The sequence below is a fragment of the Alligator mississippiensis genome, chromosome 1, assembly GCF_030867095.1.
Source record: "Alligator mississippiensis isolate rAllMis1 chromosome 1, rAllMis1, whole genome shotgun sequence".
NCBI classification, from domain to species: Eukaryota; Metazoa; Chordata; order Crocodylia; family Alligatoridae; genus Alligator; species Alligator mississippiensis.
Window position 1 is genome coordinate 293,425,024 of NC_081824.1, and position 19,422 is coordinate 293,444,445.

The following is a 19,422-nucleotide window of genomic DNA, read 5'->3' on the forward strand; positions in this document are numbered from 1 at the left end:
GATGCACGGGGGTGCACCTGCACCCCCTGAGATTGCCTGCTGCTGATGCTGGTGGTGGTGTCTGCGGGCAGTCACTGCTTGCCACCTCCCCCTGCTGCCAGTTGTCGATCTCCACTTGGATTTCACCGCCACCATGCTCCTGCTGCCGCTGCCTGCAGGCAGTCTCTGTGTCCCCCCAGCCTCGGGAGGCATGAGGCATTCATGAGGCAAACCCATGTAAAGTCACGCTATAATAACCCTGGACTACCATATACATTCAAGCCAAAATAGCAGATTATTTCCCTGTCTTTTATTGCTCTGATTATGTGTTTTAGTAGATAGATTTTGTTGACATGATTACATAATAGTTGAAAAATCAAATGGTGGAATGGATGAAATTCAATATTCAAGGGAGACAAGCAGTATGTGTGTACTAAGAACAGTACCTCTTATGCCATCGTTTCCTCACAGCTGTGCAAGAATGGAACGTGGACGTGGTTATTGGTAGACTGTTGGGAATGCCCTGGCTGGTAAAATGTCATTTTTTTCAGCATGATTCTCTTCAGTACTGCCACAGTTTACTTTGCTTAAACCCAAACTCTCTCATTTATCCTGAATAGCATCATTGACAAGATTTACACACAACAATGCCCAACGAATACAAGTAATAAAATTTTACACAAACATGGCACATTAGGCTGTAGTGTATAAATTGAGCTAAAGTGCTAATTTCACACTGCTGGGGAAAATTAAACAGGCTGACTAAACAGGTCTTTGCACCATACTTGCAACTTAAATTCTAGATTGGCTACTCTCCATTAAGCAATAATTTGATAATAAAATACATAACAATATACATAAAACCAAAAATGCTCATCATTGCAACTCATTCATTTCCTTTGTTCTCCACAGGATTTATCTAGACTGGAAGCTCTTGGGGGCAAGGCCTTAGCAATTATTTTTAACATGAAACAAGCAGTTTTGGTTTATCATCTCTGGAGGGCAAATACTCATAGAACCATAGAAAATTAGAGTTGGAAAGGACCATAGGAGATCATCTACTCCTACCCACTGCTCAAAGCAGGACCATCCCCAACTAGATCATTTCAGCTAGGACTTTGCCTTAAAAACCTCTCAGGCTGGCAATTCTACCACCTCTCTAGGTAACCCATTCCTGTGTTTCATCACCCTCCTAGTGTGAAAGTTTTTCCTAATATGCAATCTTAACCTCCCTTGTTGCAACCTGAGACCATTGTTCCTTGTTCTGTCATCTGCTACCACTGAGAACAGTCTAGTTCAATAATCTGTAATGTGTAGCATGCAAGTTGTGCTATTGGGGTAAAAAGATCTTGCTTGTTCTTGCAGTTCAATCGAGCCACTGTATATGTGACAAAGCAAATAAAAATTTCACTTAATTTTCTTTGTACAAATTTCCTGTCAAATAATTTTAAAGTACTATACAACACCAGGTGAATGAAAAGACCTGATAGGTAATCAGTCCCCTCATTTTATACCAATCACTTATTTATGCATGATTTCTAAATTATGTTTGAATAGAAATCTTTTCTTAAAAGTTAGCCTGTTTCTAATGGAGAGAAGAGGGGAGGGAATGAGCAACCACAGAAAGAACAAAAGAGAGAGACAGAAAGAATTGATGGCATTTAAAATTATTCTAGGTCACTGAAACAAAAAGAAAGTTTTGAAAAATGTTTTGCCTTTTGTCAAAGGTGTATAATAGAAACTGAGTACAGGCATAGTTCCCAGAAGTCCCATATTTATGCATTGCCTTTCACCTACTCTGTAGGGATCTAGGGAGTTAGAAGATTAATATAATATATATAATAAAGTTAGCTTCCACTTTTGGTATCTAAAGGTTTACTTATGCCTGCCCATGACAAAATCCAACAAATGTATTAAAGTAAAGTTTTACAACACAGTGGGTCCCAAAGCAATGCAATTCCATGCATTTTCTTCCATGAAAAGCTCAAGACAGAATTCAAAGGTGTTAATGTATAAAAACTATCCATTTAACTCCTATTTGAACACTGAGGGGATTCTCTATGCAGAGATCTCTTTCCTTCTGCATGGCAAGGAGGAGGGCAGATATTTATGTGCCTCTGACTGCACCCTCTCTAGTTACTTCTTTGTGGAACCAAGGTCTTTGCAGAGCATGGGGCCAGACTCGACAAATTGAGGGGAGAAAAGAGCAGACCAAAAGCACTTCTGTCCACCAGCCCTTTTAGGGACAGACATTCAAAAAGCCAGGGCCTGAACTGATTCAATATTTGCAGGTTAATCTGCCTAGATTAAACCAATTTGCAAGTGAATAGACATTCTCTTCTGACTCAGGGAATGCAGGCACATGCCTGCAGTGGCTCAGGCCAGAAACCAGGGTGGGAGGTGATGCTAGAGTATGCACTTTGCTGCAGGGAAGCAGAGGGAGTTTAATTTCCCTCTCCCTGTCCCACTGGCATGGACCTGGGCTGGAAGCAGAGGGGTGGGGCCAGCCCTGCTCTCTAAAGCAGAGAGCACAGCTCAGCCCAGGGCTGCAGAGCATGCTGGGGTGCTAGAGGTCTTTGGTTTACCTTAAACCAGGAAGGGGTCTGGGGCAGAAGTTGCACTGGTTTGACCCAAATCAGGTAAGTTTGATACTACATTCAACCAGGTTTATCTTAAACTAGTTTCATCTATTTAGAAACTGGTTCATGTGCACTGAACTTCTGTTCTGTAACAGGTTTAAACGAGTTTCTGATCACTTAAACTCATTTATTTGTAACTTCTGTCTCTAGCCATGGAGATTGTGCAGAAGAGATCATGAGGGGTGAGGATAGGCAGAAGGGCAGCGTTTCATCGACAGGCTTTCCAAAAGGGGTTCCTTAGAGATTTCCTTCCCTACAGGCAGCTCCCATGAGTTGTTCCATAACTCGGGATGATATGGACCCCGCCTGAGATTTAATCTGAACAAGGTGCTAGTTTGCACTGAAGTGCAACAATTGATTGAAGGTGTCTCAAGAACAATCAAGTTAAGGAGAATGAAGACCAACTGCAGTGTCCTTGCTAACTCTGCTAAATGACAAAAGAACTACCTGTGAAAAAAAAGCGTGTCCATCTGGCTGGCTACTTTTCTCAGTTCTGCGTCAGTCCCTTTTAAGTGACTTGTATCCAACACTGTTCTTTGGGAACAACAGATGTGGATAATTGTTGCTAGCAAAACAATAATCAGGTCAACAACACATTCATGACTGGACAAGCACCTTTAATAACCACCTTGTACATGGACAACTCACATCTTACCTAACTGTACAAATTATTTGTCTTCAGCAAAAAAGCTTTTCTAGAAAATTACTTCATAGGCATAGATTAAAACAATCCAAAGGAAAAAACAGAAAGAAGTCAAAGGAGCTAAACAGAATTTTTAAGACGATGTATACTGAAGGTTAAATAACCTGAGAAAAATATTTAATTTAAGAGTTATAATAATCCTATCAAGTTTTCTAACCAAAAGAGTTTCAATCAGGAGCAGTACTCTTGATCTGGTTAGTACTGTTGACTTACTCCATGGAGTTGGCTCATAAAAACATACTTTTTTAATGAATCATAGAACCTGGAGAAGAAAATGACCACTGAGGTCACTCTGTCCACCACTTTACCCATAGAGAATCATTCCCATTATGTAAAACTAAGGCATTTATTAGAAGTGGAAAATGAAATACTCTGTTTAATATTTTTAAATAAATAGTAATAGTAGTGGAAAAAGAGCCATGTTCTTAAGTGCTTTTGGTAATGTATGCTAACTATCAGGATCCAACAAGAAGCATCAGAAAGACATACATGTTCAACAGCACCAGAGAACCATGAAACTGATACACACCTGATACTGTATTTACAATATGACAGCATGGACACACAGTTGTACATGATATATTATCCACACTTATATCTCACAAATTGTTAACCTAAAAATCTAAGGGTCAATATAGGGAGGCTTTCATATTTTTAGATTTGGGTATATTTCTTCAAATCACATTATATTTTCTTTTTTCAGGTTTTGCCATCACATGTGCATAAGGCAGCCTCATAAAGCACTATGCAATTTTATTTCAGCGTTAATAGTTATGGCTCAGAAAATGTGTTTGACCAGATATTCTCTAAAGACAAACAATAATATTTTCAGTGATTTATAAGACAATTTATTGATATAAATTATTTTCTTTTGAAATACATTGCTATGCACTTGGGGTTAGTTTACAGCATGTCACATTGTTACTAGTACTGTTAGACCCATTACTATTGGGTCTAACATTGTCTACAGTCACATTGTTACTAGTACTGTTAGACCCATTACTACTGCTCAGTGCTTCTACAATAATTTATTTTTGACATAACTGATTTGTGTTGTTTGTGACTACATTTCCTTTATATGCTCTAACACAACCTGCTAGTTATCATATATTTATATATGTTATTCCATACCTTAGCCTTTCCATCATATCTGCCAAATACTGCATATACTAAAACAGTACACTTCTTGTTTTTTTACTTTTGTCTTTTTTTTCTTTTCTTTTCTTCTTTAACTTTTTGTTTACTTTTCTTTTTAGCTCAGAATTGGTTTGTTCCTCATCTTCCAAAATTTTAGAGAGAGAAGAAATTCAGGCACTAACTATATTTGAGAAAATAGGTACTTATTATACTGTAAAAAACCCCACACTTATCAATTTATATTTCAGATAGTCTTGGATTCAATTTTGCTCTTACAGGAGTCTATGAGAATTAAGGATTTAAACCTTGTTCTCACTAAAGTTAGTGGGGAATTTTTACCACCGACTTCTTTTGAAGCAAAATTAGACTCAGTATGTGAATATAGAGCTTTATGCTGACTGAACGCATTTTAGAAAGAACACCAGATATTTCTGGAGGTGGCCAGTAGCAGAGACATTTCCTGGTGGAGGTTTGTGATTTTGATCCTGAAGTATGATGGGTCTATTCCCACCTTTGCAGGTCTGTTTTATTTTATTATGAAGAAGGAATAACTATTTCATAGTTCACATGTGTAATCAGAGTCCCATCAGAAGGTTTATTTTGCCTTCTTGTAATTTCAAAGATGGAAAAAAAAGAATTAAAAGAAAGGAATAAGTTCTTTTTAGGGTTAATGCTCACTGCTAACTAGAACACCATCTGAAAATTTTCATTAAGGTTATTACTTTCATTCTATCCCAGCAGGGATGCCAGTCTGCCATTATAAAAACCATAAGAATCAATATTTTCCTTTCTGATCACGGGGCATGGGACCAATGCTTGGAAGAGATTACAGGTCCTGAAAGCATTCCTACTAGTATGTCTGCTAATGGGTTTCTCTCTCTGGCAGGCTAAAAGATACTAGGCCTTAGAATCATATTGCTTTGATTACTATGCTGTTTTTCTTTTCCTCCTTTTACTTCCAGTATGAGGCTTGTAACCAATATAGCATAAGCAACTCGAGTTAAAAAAAAAATCAAAGAGAGATTGTCATATCATACTCATATTTGGACCTTAATTTCAAGTTTGAAAATTTAAATTTGTACAAAACAAAATAAAAAGCAAAAAATCCACAAAACAACAACAGCAGTAGCAAAAACAACAACAAAATACCCAGTTGCACAAAAATGTTACCACAAGTTTACTTTCTAAATTCCCAATAAAAACTTAAAACCAAACATATTTCTATTTTGGCTACAATCGACAGGTCCTGAACTTTGTACAAGCATGCTGAGCAAGGCTATTCTGCATCAGTACAAATACATCTGCATTAAGAGCATAAATGAGGCGAGGTGCCAGGGACAGTCTTCTGCAATTGATAGTGATATGTTCCCATGTTCTCTGCAAATGTACAGAGTAACACAGAAGGGGAGGAGGTTTAAAGAGAAACGCCGTGTCTGAGGAAATATAGATAAAGTCAAGCTCCTGGGACACTTAGCTATGTCCCAGTCCCAAAGGTACTTATGCCTGGACATAACTTTACTCATGTAAGTAATCTTATTCATTTGAAAGGCACTACTTATGTGATTAAAGCTGTGCACTGATTACTTTTTAAATAGCAACCTCAGTATGATGTACTACTCATTTGCAAGCATGATAGGTCTCAAGATACTGGTTCTTAAAACTGATATTAACCCTTTGGCCTACCAGTGTTTTCTCTGACAGAAGTCCAGGTCTGATTATGGCAAGTTCCTGACCTTAGATGAGCATAATTTTCAATTCCTGCAAGACCCTTTGTGTGTGGGGGGGTGTGGGGTGGATGTATAGATGCATCTATGTGCACTGAAGTGTGTGCCTATCTTCATGTAACAAAGATCCCTTTAATATGTACCTATGTAGGCAGCAGCAACAGTCTGTTTCGTTTCAGATTACATTTGAAATGAGCTACTTGGTTCAACAAATTCAAAATACCATAAACAGAGAAAGCAAGACAGAGTATAAAAATGAGGTATAGTATGGAAGTGTTTCAATTGCGAGTGTTATGAGAGATTCTGAGAGGATATTCAGCCTAGTTTTAAAACAGAGACATGGCACTGCTTAAGAAAACTGTGATTTAAGTTATGAAGGCTGCACTGTACACATATACTTATTATGTAGAATACGCCCTGAGTAGCCTCTCTTCTACCCTTCACTGTGTTGACTAGGGCTGCATTTGGTCAAGCCAGTTGGTGCTTTACTCAAATGTGCAAAGAAGAATGCAGATATCAGATTTATATAGCAATTTCAGAAAAAAAATGGTTAGACATCAAACTACAAATTTGCTAAATTGGTAGTGAATTTATTACATTAAAGCAGTGAGAAACAGTCTCTACTTTTGTATGCCATAGACTACTTGGCAATAACAGGACTTATGTACTTCTACCAAGAGGATATTTGGCCTCCTAGCATAAAACCTCCTTCTATATACACTCATCTTATATGTTTGACTTCCCTATGACAAATTGAAATTGCATACAAGAAGGCTTTTACATGTGTTTGAGTTGTAAAGATACATATATAGGCTTCAGCACATATGATTTCTTCACTTCCTCTTTTAAAAGTAGAATCTTATTAAATATTAACTAGTATGCCAACTGAGCAATTGATCTAAAACAGCAGGTGCTTCTCCAGTCTGCTACTTATTCTTATAACTTTATGAGATACATATTCAAAAAATCTAGTCTATTTGTTGCCTGAAGAATATAAACACAAATAGGTAATCACATATTCAAATCTCCTACTTCCCTATATAAATAACTGTTTTGCATGCTCAGCTTCCTAGTTTATAAGAGGCATTTTTCAGGCATAATTTAACCCCTCAAGCTCATTATTCTATAGCCTTTAATCCTAAAAATATGGGCCCAGATTTTTAGTTGACAGACATCAGTGTCACGCCATATGACAATTTACGTCAGTTGTGAACCTGGCCCATAATTAGGGATAAAATATTAAGAAGAATATGTAGGAAGTCAGAGAGTTTTAGAACTCTGAACCTCACTCCTCGTTCAATAACCTTGACCTGTAAAGATCACCCTCTCTTGGGTGTTTGTTTCTCTCTCTACGCTTCTCATGGGATAACTTCTCTTAAGTAACAGCTAGAACCACTGCCAAATATGCAAAGGGAATAACAGAAACAAACCACAAACCTCAATTGACATGAGGGTATTTCAATAAAAATATCAAAATTCTACATTCAAACTAGTGAGTGAGGTTAATTATTGCCTCTGGTAATGAACAGAATGCATATTGCACAAGCATCCAATGACTATACATATGGGTTTTTTTTCAAAAACTGTAGTGGTGTGAAATCTGCAGATTTTTCCCTAGAGATACCAAATCATTCATCTTCTCCTCACACTTAATTCTTAAGACAAAATTGGCAAGAATGCCTGTCTGTGAAAATGTGTGCCTCAGTGGAGTGAATTCCATCTGTCTGTTGGAAGTGCTGTTTTTCAACAATGGCTGTTTTCCTAAGTAATAAACCAGAATGAGGCACAATAAACTGTATGCGATGGCAGCCAGTTGTCATCTTTCAGACGTTTATTTATTTATAACTTTCAGCTGCCAATGTTGGAAAGTTAAACCAGTAACGTGAATGATTTTTAAAAGCAAAAGTCCTATTAATATCTGCAAGTCAAAGTGAGCAAGAAATGCTGCATAAAATGTATGTGCTATTTTCTATTTACTTGATATTCTTTAGTTAACTCTTGTGAAGTCTTCAAATCATACCTAAGTTTGTGCTCATCAAGTGCAATGCACTTCAAATACTCTCTGAATCAGCAGTATACACTCTAGTAAAATAAAGCTCTTTGCAAGGCACAGTCAAACTCCTTTATGGTATAGATTTGGCTTAAACCACACCCATAGCTCCCAGTAATCTTAGATTCTGTTGAATTTGCTTAGACATTTGAGGAACCCTTACACTCATACATTATTTCACACCTGCATTGACATTGTAGTCAGATCACTTACTTCTGGGTTCACGAGGTCCATCCACTGTTATCTTGATGGCTCTGTGGTATGTGGCTACTTGGGGAGGATTTGTAAAGACTGTGATGGTTAGGGTGAAGCTCTTTCCTGTAACAGGAAAAGACATCATTGTAGTGATCACACAGATAATTGAAATAGAATATGCAATGATAGAATGTATATCTGTCACTTTCAACAGCATTAAAATACATCCTATTTTATGCATATCTGTACCTACATACACAAGCTCATACATAGCGCAGAACTTCCATCAACTTCAACAAACTCCTTAAGTGGCTACTACTCCAAGCATTTCAATGAAATGTATGTATATTTATATTATATACGGTTTGATTGTAAAATACGCGATAGATAGATCTGAACAACTGTTTTTTAAATCATCTACATTATTGCTTATGAATCATTTATACTTACTAAGGGTGTTAGTTTAGAAAGCCCCATAAATTCTGGCTGAGATTCCCCAAGCTGCCTCAGGGATCTGATCAACAATGCTCATTAAAATTAAAGGGACTTGGGTGGTCAAATTTCCTAGGAACCTTTGAAAATCCCATGCTATTCAATGTTGCTAGTGTTTGATCAATTCCATATTATAAACCACAACCTTTTAAAAAAGAAGAAAATGTGCTACCACAATTCCAAGGAATGAAAGGAACAACAGGAATTAAAGAGGAATTAAAGTGTCATGAAGACATGACAGAGATTTGGTTTTTTGGGTTTCCCCCACTTGTCCACCTTTGTCTTAAGGCTGGTTAAGAACATTTCATAAATGAAGACATTTGGATTTCTTACTTTTTGCTTTTGTAGGTAAAGATATTGCCTAATAGGTTTCCACTGAAAGTATTAGTGAGTATCACAGTGACTTTTCTTTTAATTCAGAGACAAGGTGATAAGGGCTTTTTCAGACATAGCTGGTGCATATCACAATTTTGAGTTTTGAAAAGCATTAAATTTAATGGCTCAAATGGAGATTAGATTATATTACATGCGAAACTCAAGATTATAACATATTCAATTTTTTCTGTTTTGTTTTTGATTCCTTTTAGCCTACTTTGTAAAATTAGTATATTACTACTTGCCTAGTATATTTCAGATTAATTAATTCTTGGTTTCCTGATGCTTTGATAGCTTAAAACACTATCAATTTTAATGATGACTTTGGCATTTTTAGAAATAGGATGTGGAAAGTACTAGCTGTAGCCAGTCTTAGCAGAGTTATCTGATGTCCTGAGGGGTATCGATAATCACAGGGATTTTCAGTGTAAATAGTAGGCATCCAGAAACATGACCCTGATTTGGACAGTAGGGAATTGCAGATAACAGATTATTCTTATACAGGCATATGCTGTGCAAGCCTTCCAGTACAGCAATACCCAATGTGGTCTTCAACATTTCTGTCATCCAAGGTCATGAGCTTCTGATCAAAGACTTTCACTTTTGTTTTGTTTTTTTAAACTAGAGGTAGGTAAATGTCCACTTGCAACAACAATAAAACCTTCAAAGACATTTTGACTTACAGTTTAAAAACCATCTTAATCCACTCCCCATCTAGATACTATGGTGCAGAATCTCATTACCATAATATCTGAGGACTTCACAATCACTAATATAGTCATTATATCCCTGTAAATTACAAATGTGTTGTCCCCATTTTACAGAGGAGGAATGAGGCATAGGAGGAATAAGTGTCATGGCCAGTGTCTAATTGGAAGCCTCTCATTAATGAGCAAGAATCTGAAACCAGGTCTCCTGAATCTCAGTCTGGTGTTTTCCAATCACCCTTCTAGCCTCAGTTGAAAAGTAGTTTCAGGGGTAAGGAGCTGGAAAGGTAGCATAAAGTCACTTCTGAGACCCTGTCTCAGGACCTTTGACACTCTCTTGGATCCTGTGCCAAATGAAGCTCAGCCAGGCACAAGGATCAAAGCTAATGTGTTCTCAATATTTACTAAATACAGGTCTCCCTTGCTTTTTGTGGGTTTTGTATGTGTGAATTTGCTCTTATGCGATGATCCTTTTTACACCAAAAATTTGTTATATGAGAGGTAAATTCACTCTAATGCCATCGGTGTGGTGGAAGCCCGCAGTCAGCTGCTTTGTGCAGTGCATTATGGGAGTGATGTGCACCAAAATATAGTCTCCTGTGTGGATCTGTGCTCCTTGCTCACTGTCTGCGACACGTGTTTCTGTAGTTGCCATCCCCATTATGATAGTACCCTGTGCTTGTGTGCACAGTCTGCTGTTGGCGAGTACCAAAACTGTCTTGTAAAAGTGGTAGCAATGGGTCTGGGGGTCAGTACAGTCGAGGTCTTGGAATGTATCCCAACTTGTTACATTGTAAAGTGGGTTCCCTTTATGAGAATTTGAGTTATACGCCCTGTTCCAGGAACGCATGTACAGCATAAAGCAAGGGAAACCTATACCAAATTACATGACATATCATACCTGCCAATATTCAAGACCTTCTTGAAGAAAATTAACAAAGAAATCAAAAGAGTCAACTAATATTAAAAGGGGCAAGTTTCTTTCTGAAAATATTTTATGAACCATTATTACAAGTCACACACAAAATTCTCATAATTGGAAAAGATCAGAGAAAAATAATTTTTTTCTCTTGCTAATCTATTTCGATGTCTTCATAGGTATTTCTATTTTGTTTCCAATGTCTTTGCTTTAGATACTGGATGTAGCATGTGGTAAGATGCTTTCATTGGCTCCTAATTTACAGAGTCAATTAGTTTCCCCTGATTTTGCATGTAGATTTTTCATACAGCACAAAGACACAGAAAAATGTTTTGAACATATTTAAATGTGATTGTGAATCCACAAAAACCAGCACAGGGAAACAGCGGCAGGTATAGTACTTGGAACCACTTTAAAGAAATACTTCAGGACTGGCTAGATTTTAGATCCTGTGTATGGTTATGACACAGTTTAGCAAAAGCAGGAAGACACTACATTTACCTTTCACTGTTTACAGAAGACTATTCATTAACCACATACTGGTTAACCACAGGAGTACATAACCATACATCTGTGTGTCACTTATTGTTACCTACTGATAATTCTGTTGCATTTCTCTGGTCATTTTGTTTAATTTGCATTCACTTTTATTACTTATTAACAATGCTTTTGTTAACTACATGCCTGGCTGATACAGGTAAAATCAGACTGGCTGTCTTTCTAGCTAAATATATACCATATGTTTATACATATAACTGCATGAATGTAGAAACAAAAGCTTTCCCCTTTCATCAATTTATTAGGATACAGCTGAGATCGAGGATCATGTGTTTTAGACACATTCTTTCATGATGCTCACATATACACAGAGACGAATGTGAAAACTGGTTAAATTTTAGTTAAAAAGTAATATCAGATTAAGTCACTTTTTAAATTTAATTTTAGTTAAAAAGTAGTATCAGATTAAATCACTTGAAAACCAGCAGTCAGATTTCTCCAGTACATCAATCTTTGTTAGCCAGTGAGAAGTGCTGACTCTTTAAAACAGTCCACATACATAGCTAAGGAACGACCATGCACAAATTAAGTAGGGATCACATAAATACACAATATATTAAAATTAATAATCATTGTGCATGTGTGGCTGTGTCAGGTGAGAGCCTAATAGTGAACTGATATCAGACAGAGTCCTCATCTTTAAAGCACCTGACAAGCAAGGATTAAGTCATTGCAGAGACTGACCACTCCCTATATAATTATCCTTGGCAACCCCCAATAGAGTGATGCTGCAGTCACAGTTCCAAAGAATAAACTCACAGGATTTGAGTAGAGCTTCTTTTGCAGACTGCCTTTGACCTTGTCTCACCAAGACATCAAAAGGAAGTCAAGCCTTCCACGTTTAAAGGTATAGTATAAGACTTGCATTTTCAAGCAGCACTATGGCTTAGTAATATCTCTTCTGCAAGACTACTGTCAAACCTGGTCCTTGTTGAAAACAAACAATTTAGCGTGGGTAATAGAACTGATTACACTGCTGAACAGACAAATGGAAACCTGAATTTTGAAGATGTTGACAAAGATAGATAGGAACTCTCTCTAAAGCATTAAAAGGCAAAGGGAAAGAAAGACTAAACAATCTACTCAAATCATAGCCTGAAGGCCCAGTGTAATGATCCAGGCTTGTGTCTTGAGCTCAGCCAGACTGGGAAAGGCAGGGACTGGAACTGCAAGAACCAGTGAGCTCACATTTAATGTGAAGTGAAGGGCTTGAAATGGCACTTCTAGACAATGCTCACAATTGTATTAAAAGGTTTTGGAGGGCCACACTGCTGCCTCTTCAACTGTAGGATACATTGCTGTAATCTGAAGCTTTGGAGAGGGAGTAGAGTTGAGATGGGAAATAAAGGAATCAACCATGAAGTAACATGAAGATGTTGTGTTTTGCTTTAGTCATCTCTGAGCAATGCAATTAAAAGTGGGCTCTGGAGATGGAAGGCATTTTTAAATGTATGTGGATTCAATAAAATATAACTAGTCAAAATATAGCAAGGAGAAAACAGAAAATCACATAGAAGACATAGTGAGCAGGGATCACCAGATTGGTTTAAAAACATAATAACATATTTTATTTTTTGCCTGTGTTGTGGCTGTACAAAAAATATGAGTGGGAGAAGATGACAGATGAACATCAGCGGCTGTGGGCCAAATTTATGACGTGCCTCATTATCATTACATTTGTATTCAGTCCTTTCTTAAGCAAAAAAGTTCTACTTCAATCAAGGAGCTTGTCTGAATGAGCACAAAAGGAGTAAGAGGTTCAGATTTTTGAGTGGGGAAAAGAATAAAGGGAAGGAAAGCAGTTGATATTGTTACAATAGCTTTATTTTGCTTTACGAGTTTTGTCATGTAATATTGCACGTTTTTGTATAGTGCAAAAGTTTTTTTTACTATTAAATGACTAGACAGAACACAAGAGAAAGGGAAAGGAGCTAAGAATGTACCAAGGACCAACAGTATGGATGGAAATATATGAAACTGAATACAAAAATATACAATACAGTACAAACTATATTATGGATATTTCCATAAACTCTGTCAAAGAGTTTGGTATGGTACATTTATATTCTCTGTATGGTACATTTATATTCTGCTTACACATTTTCATACCTATGTATCCAGCTGATTTTATTAAAACCATGCTACATGATCATTTCTATGTATCTTTCCAATTTCACCTGATGTTTCTCAGGGTAGAACATGAGTGGTTATATTTACAGGAAATCTAAAACACACTCACACTTAACTACTATGTCTCAGGCCTAACTTTGCCACTCTTTATACAGAGTGAGTAAACACTTTATCACTTGAATAATCCCATTGCAATTGATGGGAAGAGTCAGGATAGCAGTGTCTGACCCTTACTTAGCCGTTGCTCAGTGCACATTAGTGAGCTGCTTTTTAAAAAAAAATAGTTCACTCAATTACATGACAGTCTAGGAATAACTACCCAAGGCCAAATTCTGTCCTCTGATTCCTATCTGGCTCCCATTCCCGTTGGTGGCTGTTTTGTACAGCTGTGATAGTAACTCAGCTAAATGTCAGATCCAGTGGATGTCATAGCAGAATTACAGCTATGGCAGAAGACACCAAAAAGGCAATATTTGCTTACCATTAACACACATATATTAGAGATGCCTCTTATTTTAAGTAACAAGAAAAAAAACCCTACTACTAACTTTATATGTTATGATGTAGCAACAATGTTTATAAATTCTGAATGTTTAATGGTGTAGGCCAAACAGACAAGTGAGAATACTATGGGCATGTCTCCAAAACTGTACAAATGCTGTATTATCAGGTATGCAAGCAGATACTTCAGCAAATAACTGACCAATTGGCACGTGCAAAAACCTTTGTACTCTTCTGCTCATGTCAGGACAGCTAGTCAGCCTTACTGCTGTGTTAATTTCTATGCACTGCTCACAAGCAATTCTTATTTTTTTACCTTCTGTAGTGAAATTCTGACCATAATTAAGTCAGTAGGTGTCTGGTCATTAATTTAAATGAACACAAGATTTCACTCATAGAGCCAAATTCTGCTTCTTGTTAACTCAGGGCTGTAAAGCCACACCAAACTGAACCTATTGCCTAATAAGATTCTGATAATATCTTCATTCTAATTCCACCCATTCCTTCAGCTAATAAGCCACACGCTTTGCTGATTCATAAATGAACCTTCCCATATATTTTGTTGTACAGAGCATCTCAAACTTCTACATAAAGATGAGGGGTGATCGCATTTGAGTTCAGGTGGGGCTATCGCATTTGTATCCGGTTTTGGGTCTCACATGTCAGGAAAGATGTGGGCAGGTTGGAAAGAATCCAGTGGAAGGCAACAAAAATGATTATAGGCCAGGGAAGCATGACTTATGAGGAAAAGCTGAAAGAACTAAGGTTATTTAGTGTGGAGAAGAGAAGACTGGGGATTTGGTATCCAAAGGATTTTTATAAAAGGATGGAGACAGGTTTTTCTCTCTGGCTATAGAGGGATAGGGCTAGGACAAAGGCCTCAGGCTGCAGCAGAGGACATTTAGGTCAGAGATTAGGAAGAACTTTCTGACTATAAGAGTGATCAAACATTGAAAACGGTGGACTCTTCATCCTTCGAAATTTTCAAGACCATATTGGACAGCCACTTGACTGAAATGGTTTAGTCAGGGATGATCCTGCCTTGAGCAGGGGGCTGGATTAGATGACTTTATGAGGTCCCTTCCAGCCTTACATTCCTATGATCCTATATTACTCTGCAAAACAAATATTCAGGTCTACCTCATGCTATTTAGAAACAATTCAGAAATTGAATAATGAAAGTGAAATTAAATTACATGAAAAGTGGTTATTTTACCCATTTGAGTTCAAAAATCAAAATCTACCTTTAAAACCATTATAAACACAATGGTTGCCTATAGACGAACAGCAAGGCTGCTCCAACATGCTATAATTACAGTGCGTAATTAATTGAGTCTGCTGGAGTGTGACAATTACTGGTTTCAATGGATCCTGCAGCATCTCATGTATCAGTGTCCCTGCGCTTAAAAATGGTGGCAGGGGCGCTTTATCTAAAGCTTGCTCACCACCATTTTTAAGTGTGGGGACACTGATGCATGTGACGCTTTGGACATTTTAATTAGAGTGCCCCCCCCCCCCCCCCCGCACTCTTGGAGTATGTGTATAAACACCCAAATATTTTTTACCTATATCACTGTTTAAAGTCAGGCAACCTACTACTAAAATCCTCCTCATGATATACACTTTTGCCAGAACATATTCAAACTAATCAGCTCAGATCACTGGTCCAAACCCTGGCTGATTGTGCCTTAAACTTACAACTTAGGCAGACACAAGAAGGCTCAAAAATATGCCTGGTTGACCATGTCCCCAAGGGGCTATTCTGGTAGACAAAGTTGCTGATATGAAACAGTGCTCTGACCACACAACTCTCCACCAACCACACATGTTGTGCTATGATAGCTGTACACCACCCAAAGGTTCCCCTTGTGGAGAATATCCAAGAAACTAGTCAAAACTGCAGGGGGCAGGGGGAGAGGATTGTCCCTTTTCTCTGTAATACCAATGTAATTCATTAGGTATTACCAACCTAATACCAACCACTTTTCTCTTGAAGCAAGAAGGCTAGTATTGCAGAGCAGCATTCCTGCTAGCAGAAATGAAGAGGCTAGCACCCATGCAAGCAATGGGACACTGCCAATGCAAAGCACACATTTCCTCTGAACACTTCTTTTCTATACCATTGCAACAAGTTGTACCTCAGAGTCTGATCCTGTTACTCATGGAAGAGTGATCCCTTCCTAATATGAACAAGGATTATTAATATGTCTGAGCATTAAAAGAGGCCTTAGGTGACTAACACTGACTGGACTTTTTAAAAAAATAGTTCAGTTGTTTACTTTTCTACTTGATTATGTTTTATGTATAGTCAGTTTCACTTCTGTGTTGCAAATCAGTTTCACTTCCCAATCCCATATACTAGCATGATGACACCATCCTCCTCCTCCTCTATTGTTCTGGGAATCTGGGTGCCCACATTTCCAGACAGACTGAGAATAGCTGCAAAAAACACTGCTGTTCCACAGTCTGCCTATATGTAAGCGTTTTTTATTTAAGAAATGAAATACTTAATTTATGGATTTTTTAATATTGATGTTTGAAATACATGGAAACTGCACAGCTCTTAATTCTGTTTGTTGAGTTTATTCTTGTTTTTGTTTTGTTTATTTCAATTTCCTTGGAACAGAACAAGTTAATTCAGTATATGAGAGATTTGACAAATATATGGTTTCTGCCCTTGTCTCAATACCAGATGGCAGTAGTTTAGGATCATTATATGCTAGAGATAGGTCCCAAATGACTGTAGCCATTTATTAGCAGATGGAAGGTGTGTGTATGTGTGTGTGCTGGGGGAGGAGGGATGGGAATCTCTGAGCCAAGTAGGACAGGAAGCAACCAAAGGGAGGGGAGGATGTGTGAAGTCTAGAGGTCTAGGATCAGGGTGGCAAGAAGGAGATTTGATGGCTGAATTATCTTACACCAAATCACTAGTTACCTGTTTACATAAACATCAGCAGTAGATGCACATTAGGCAACAATATTTCTGGAGATGACATCATGGCATTGTCCAAGTTCATACATAAAGCTCTTAGGGGTAGTCATAGGAATTTGGCTAGTGATGCTTACTTGCATCTCATTTTCCTTAAGGCAAGGTATTTATGTGTGTTTCAGCTTTCATGTGTTAAGGTTGTAGGTGGGTGTGTCTGTCCATGTGCTAGAAGTAACCTCCTTCTGTCCTTGTGACAAGGTACTGAGTAGAATTTACAGATTCATTGGAATCTGACGGGGCCACACCACGAGTGCTTCTTTTATGGCCTCAAACCTGCAATCTCTGGGCTGTCAGCTGTGCACTTTAGCACCCACACCACCCTAGCCCCTACTGGAAGTAACAATAACATTAGAAACTGGATGAAAAAAATCCCCTGCTCTGGTGATGTAATATAAATTAATTTGGGGGTGGTGGGGAAGGATGTTTCTTAGGCTGAAAGCCTGCAGTTTAAGTTTTTAGAATGAATTAAAGCATTAAAAAACTGGAAAAGCATTCTTAATGGAAAGACCAAGCAGTCTTTAACTGCAAATGGAACTGCTTCAACACCACTATAAAATTCTTATGAACATGGGTGGAGACAATAATTACAGCATAGGAAGAATAAGATGCTGTTGAGTGCCCCACCTCTGAGGCACAGTGGCAGTACAAAGTGTTTATTGCTTTATTGTTAAAATATCAAGTTTATTGGCAAATATTATTGAGACTTGAAAGGCATATGTCCAATTTATAAATACCTATATGTTACTAATGCTTAAACAAAGGGGTGGGGAGGGCTAAATAACAATAGCATTACTTTTTTCACGAGGATCAGTCAGATGTAAGTCTCTTCATTTCTGCTGTGCAGTAACTGATTCACTGCCCCAGATTCTGTGTTACTACTTTTGAGTTATGGCTACCTGTGTTGCCAGGAGTCCTGCGTTTTTAGACTTCTCCATCATTATATCATTTTACAGTTAAACAGAACCTTTCTCTGCAAAGAATTCCACAGTATTTTACAAACCGATACTTAAAAAAGCACTTAGTCTCCTGGAGACCAGCTATCTCTCAAGTGGAATGCAGCAGATGGTTAGCAGAATGCAATGATGTTAAAAAATGGTTTAGGACAGGAAAAGGGAAGCAATACCGTAAACAAATACAAAGGAGAGAAGAACTCAGGCAGGCAAAATGAAATTACTCAAAATGTAGCACCTTATCCTTACATAAAGTGCCTTGCAATCTTTATGGCTAATAATAGTCCTTAGCCCATCTATAACACTTTATAATTTCAAACCATTCATGAGCCTTCACAACAACTTTGTGAGGTAGAAATTATCACTTGCATTTTGTAAGTGTTGAGACAGACACGAAAAGGTTAAGGCCCAGAGCCACAAAAGTACTTAAGGAACTTGAAGTGGGAGTTAGGTGGGATTTAGACACCTAAATCCAAACATTAAGCACCCCCACTCCTGTCCCAGAAAGCACCTGTCATGTAAATGCCTCCATTTTCAACATTGAAGTTCCCCAGGTACCAACATTCTGCTTTTGAGTGTGACGGCCTTGATAACACTGAGCAACTCCGCAGCTCTCTCTCACCAAAGCCCCAAAGGAGTTCACAGACTGGGTGTTCTTCCATCTGTCCCATCTGCGTGAGGTTCAATTAGTGAGGCAGACTCAGAGCATTCTTAGTGGGTCAGGCTGTGCACAAAATATTGTTGAAACTGCAACTTGCTTTAACAACATGGCCATTGGAGCTGGTGTCCAACGTTTTATCCAGGACCTCAGATGTAAGAGCCAGAGAGTGCAAGTTCAAGGCCAAAACAGAAGCACTCATGGTGTAGCCTGTCAGAATCCAACAAACCTGTGAATTCTGCTAAATACTTTGTACAAAGACATGAAAAAAATAAAGACACATACACAGGAGGGAGCTGGCTTGCGCCAGGGCACCTGCCTGGGTGTGATTCTCTTCCTTACTCCAAGAGCTTTTACTTAATTTTAACAGTGATTTTTTCATGTAAACTACTACTACATTTTGGCAGGAGGCAAGGCATCTTCTGCCTTCTGTCTTTCCCTATTGGCTTATTTAGATGAGTCTCTGCCTAACATGCTGGCTTTTTGTGGATCCCATTAGAAGGTGCCTCACCTTCCCTATTTGTTGTTTGGGGAACTGCCTATTGCCTTACTCAGGGCTGCGGATTCTGGCATAAGGGCATCCCTAAATAATTTGTTCCAGGCCATGAAATGGGGTGACACTGAGAAACCATTCTATAGGGCACTAGTCCTGCAACTGCTTAAAGAGAACAGTGCCACCTACTGATTAGCTTATTGTGGCCCTTGATTTTGTCTTT

At 38.1% G+C, this 19,422-nt stretch overlaps 1 protein-coding gene across 2 annotated transcripts in view; it reads right to left on the reverse strand.

Annotated features, from left to right (window-relative positions):
* RUNX1 (RUNX family transcription factor 1) overlaps positions 1-19,422 on the reverse strand; it is a 231,683-nt gene that overhangs the window by 62,525 nt on the left and 149,736 nt on the right. For both annotated transcript variants that reach the window (XM_019476441.2, XM_006278424.4), the window contains exon 5: positions 8,446-8,550. In XM_019476441.2, the coding sequence (XP_019331986.1) occupies positions 8,446-8,550 (105 nt within the window). The remainder of the gene's footprint in view (positions 1-8,445; positions 8,551-19,422) is intronic.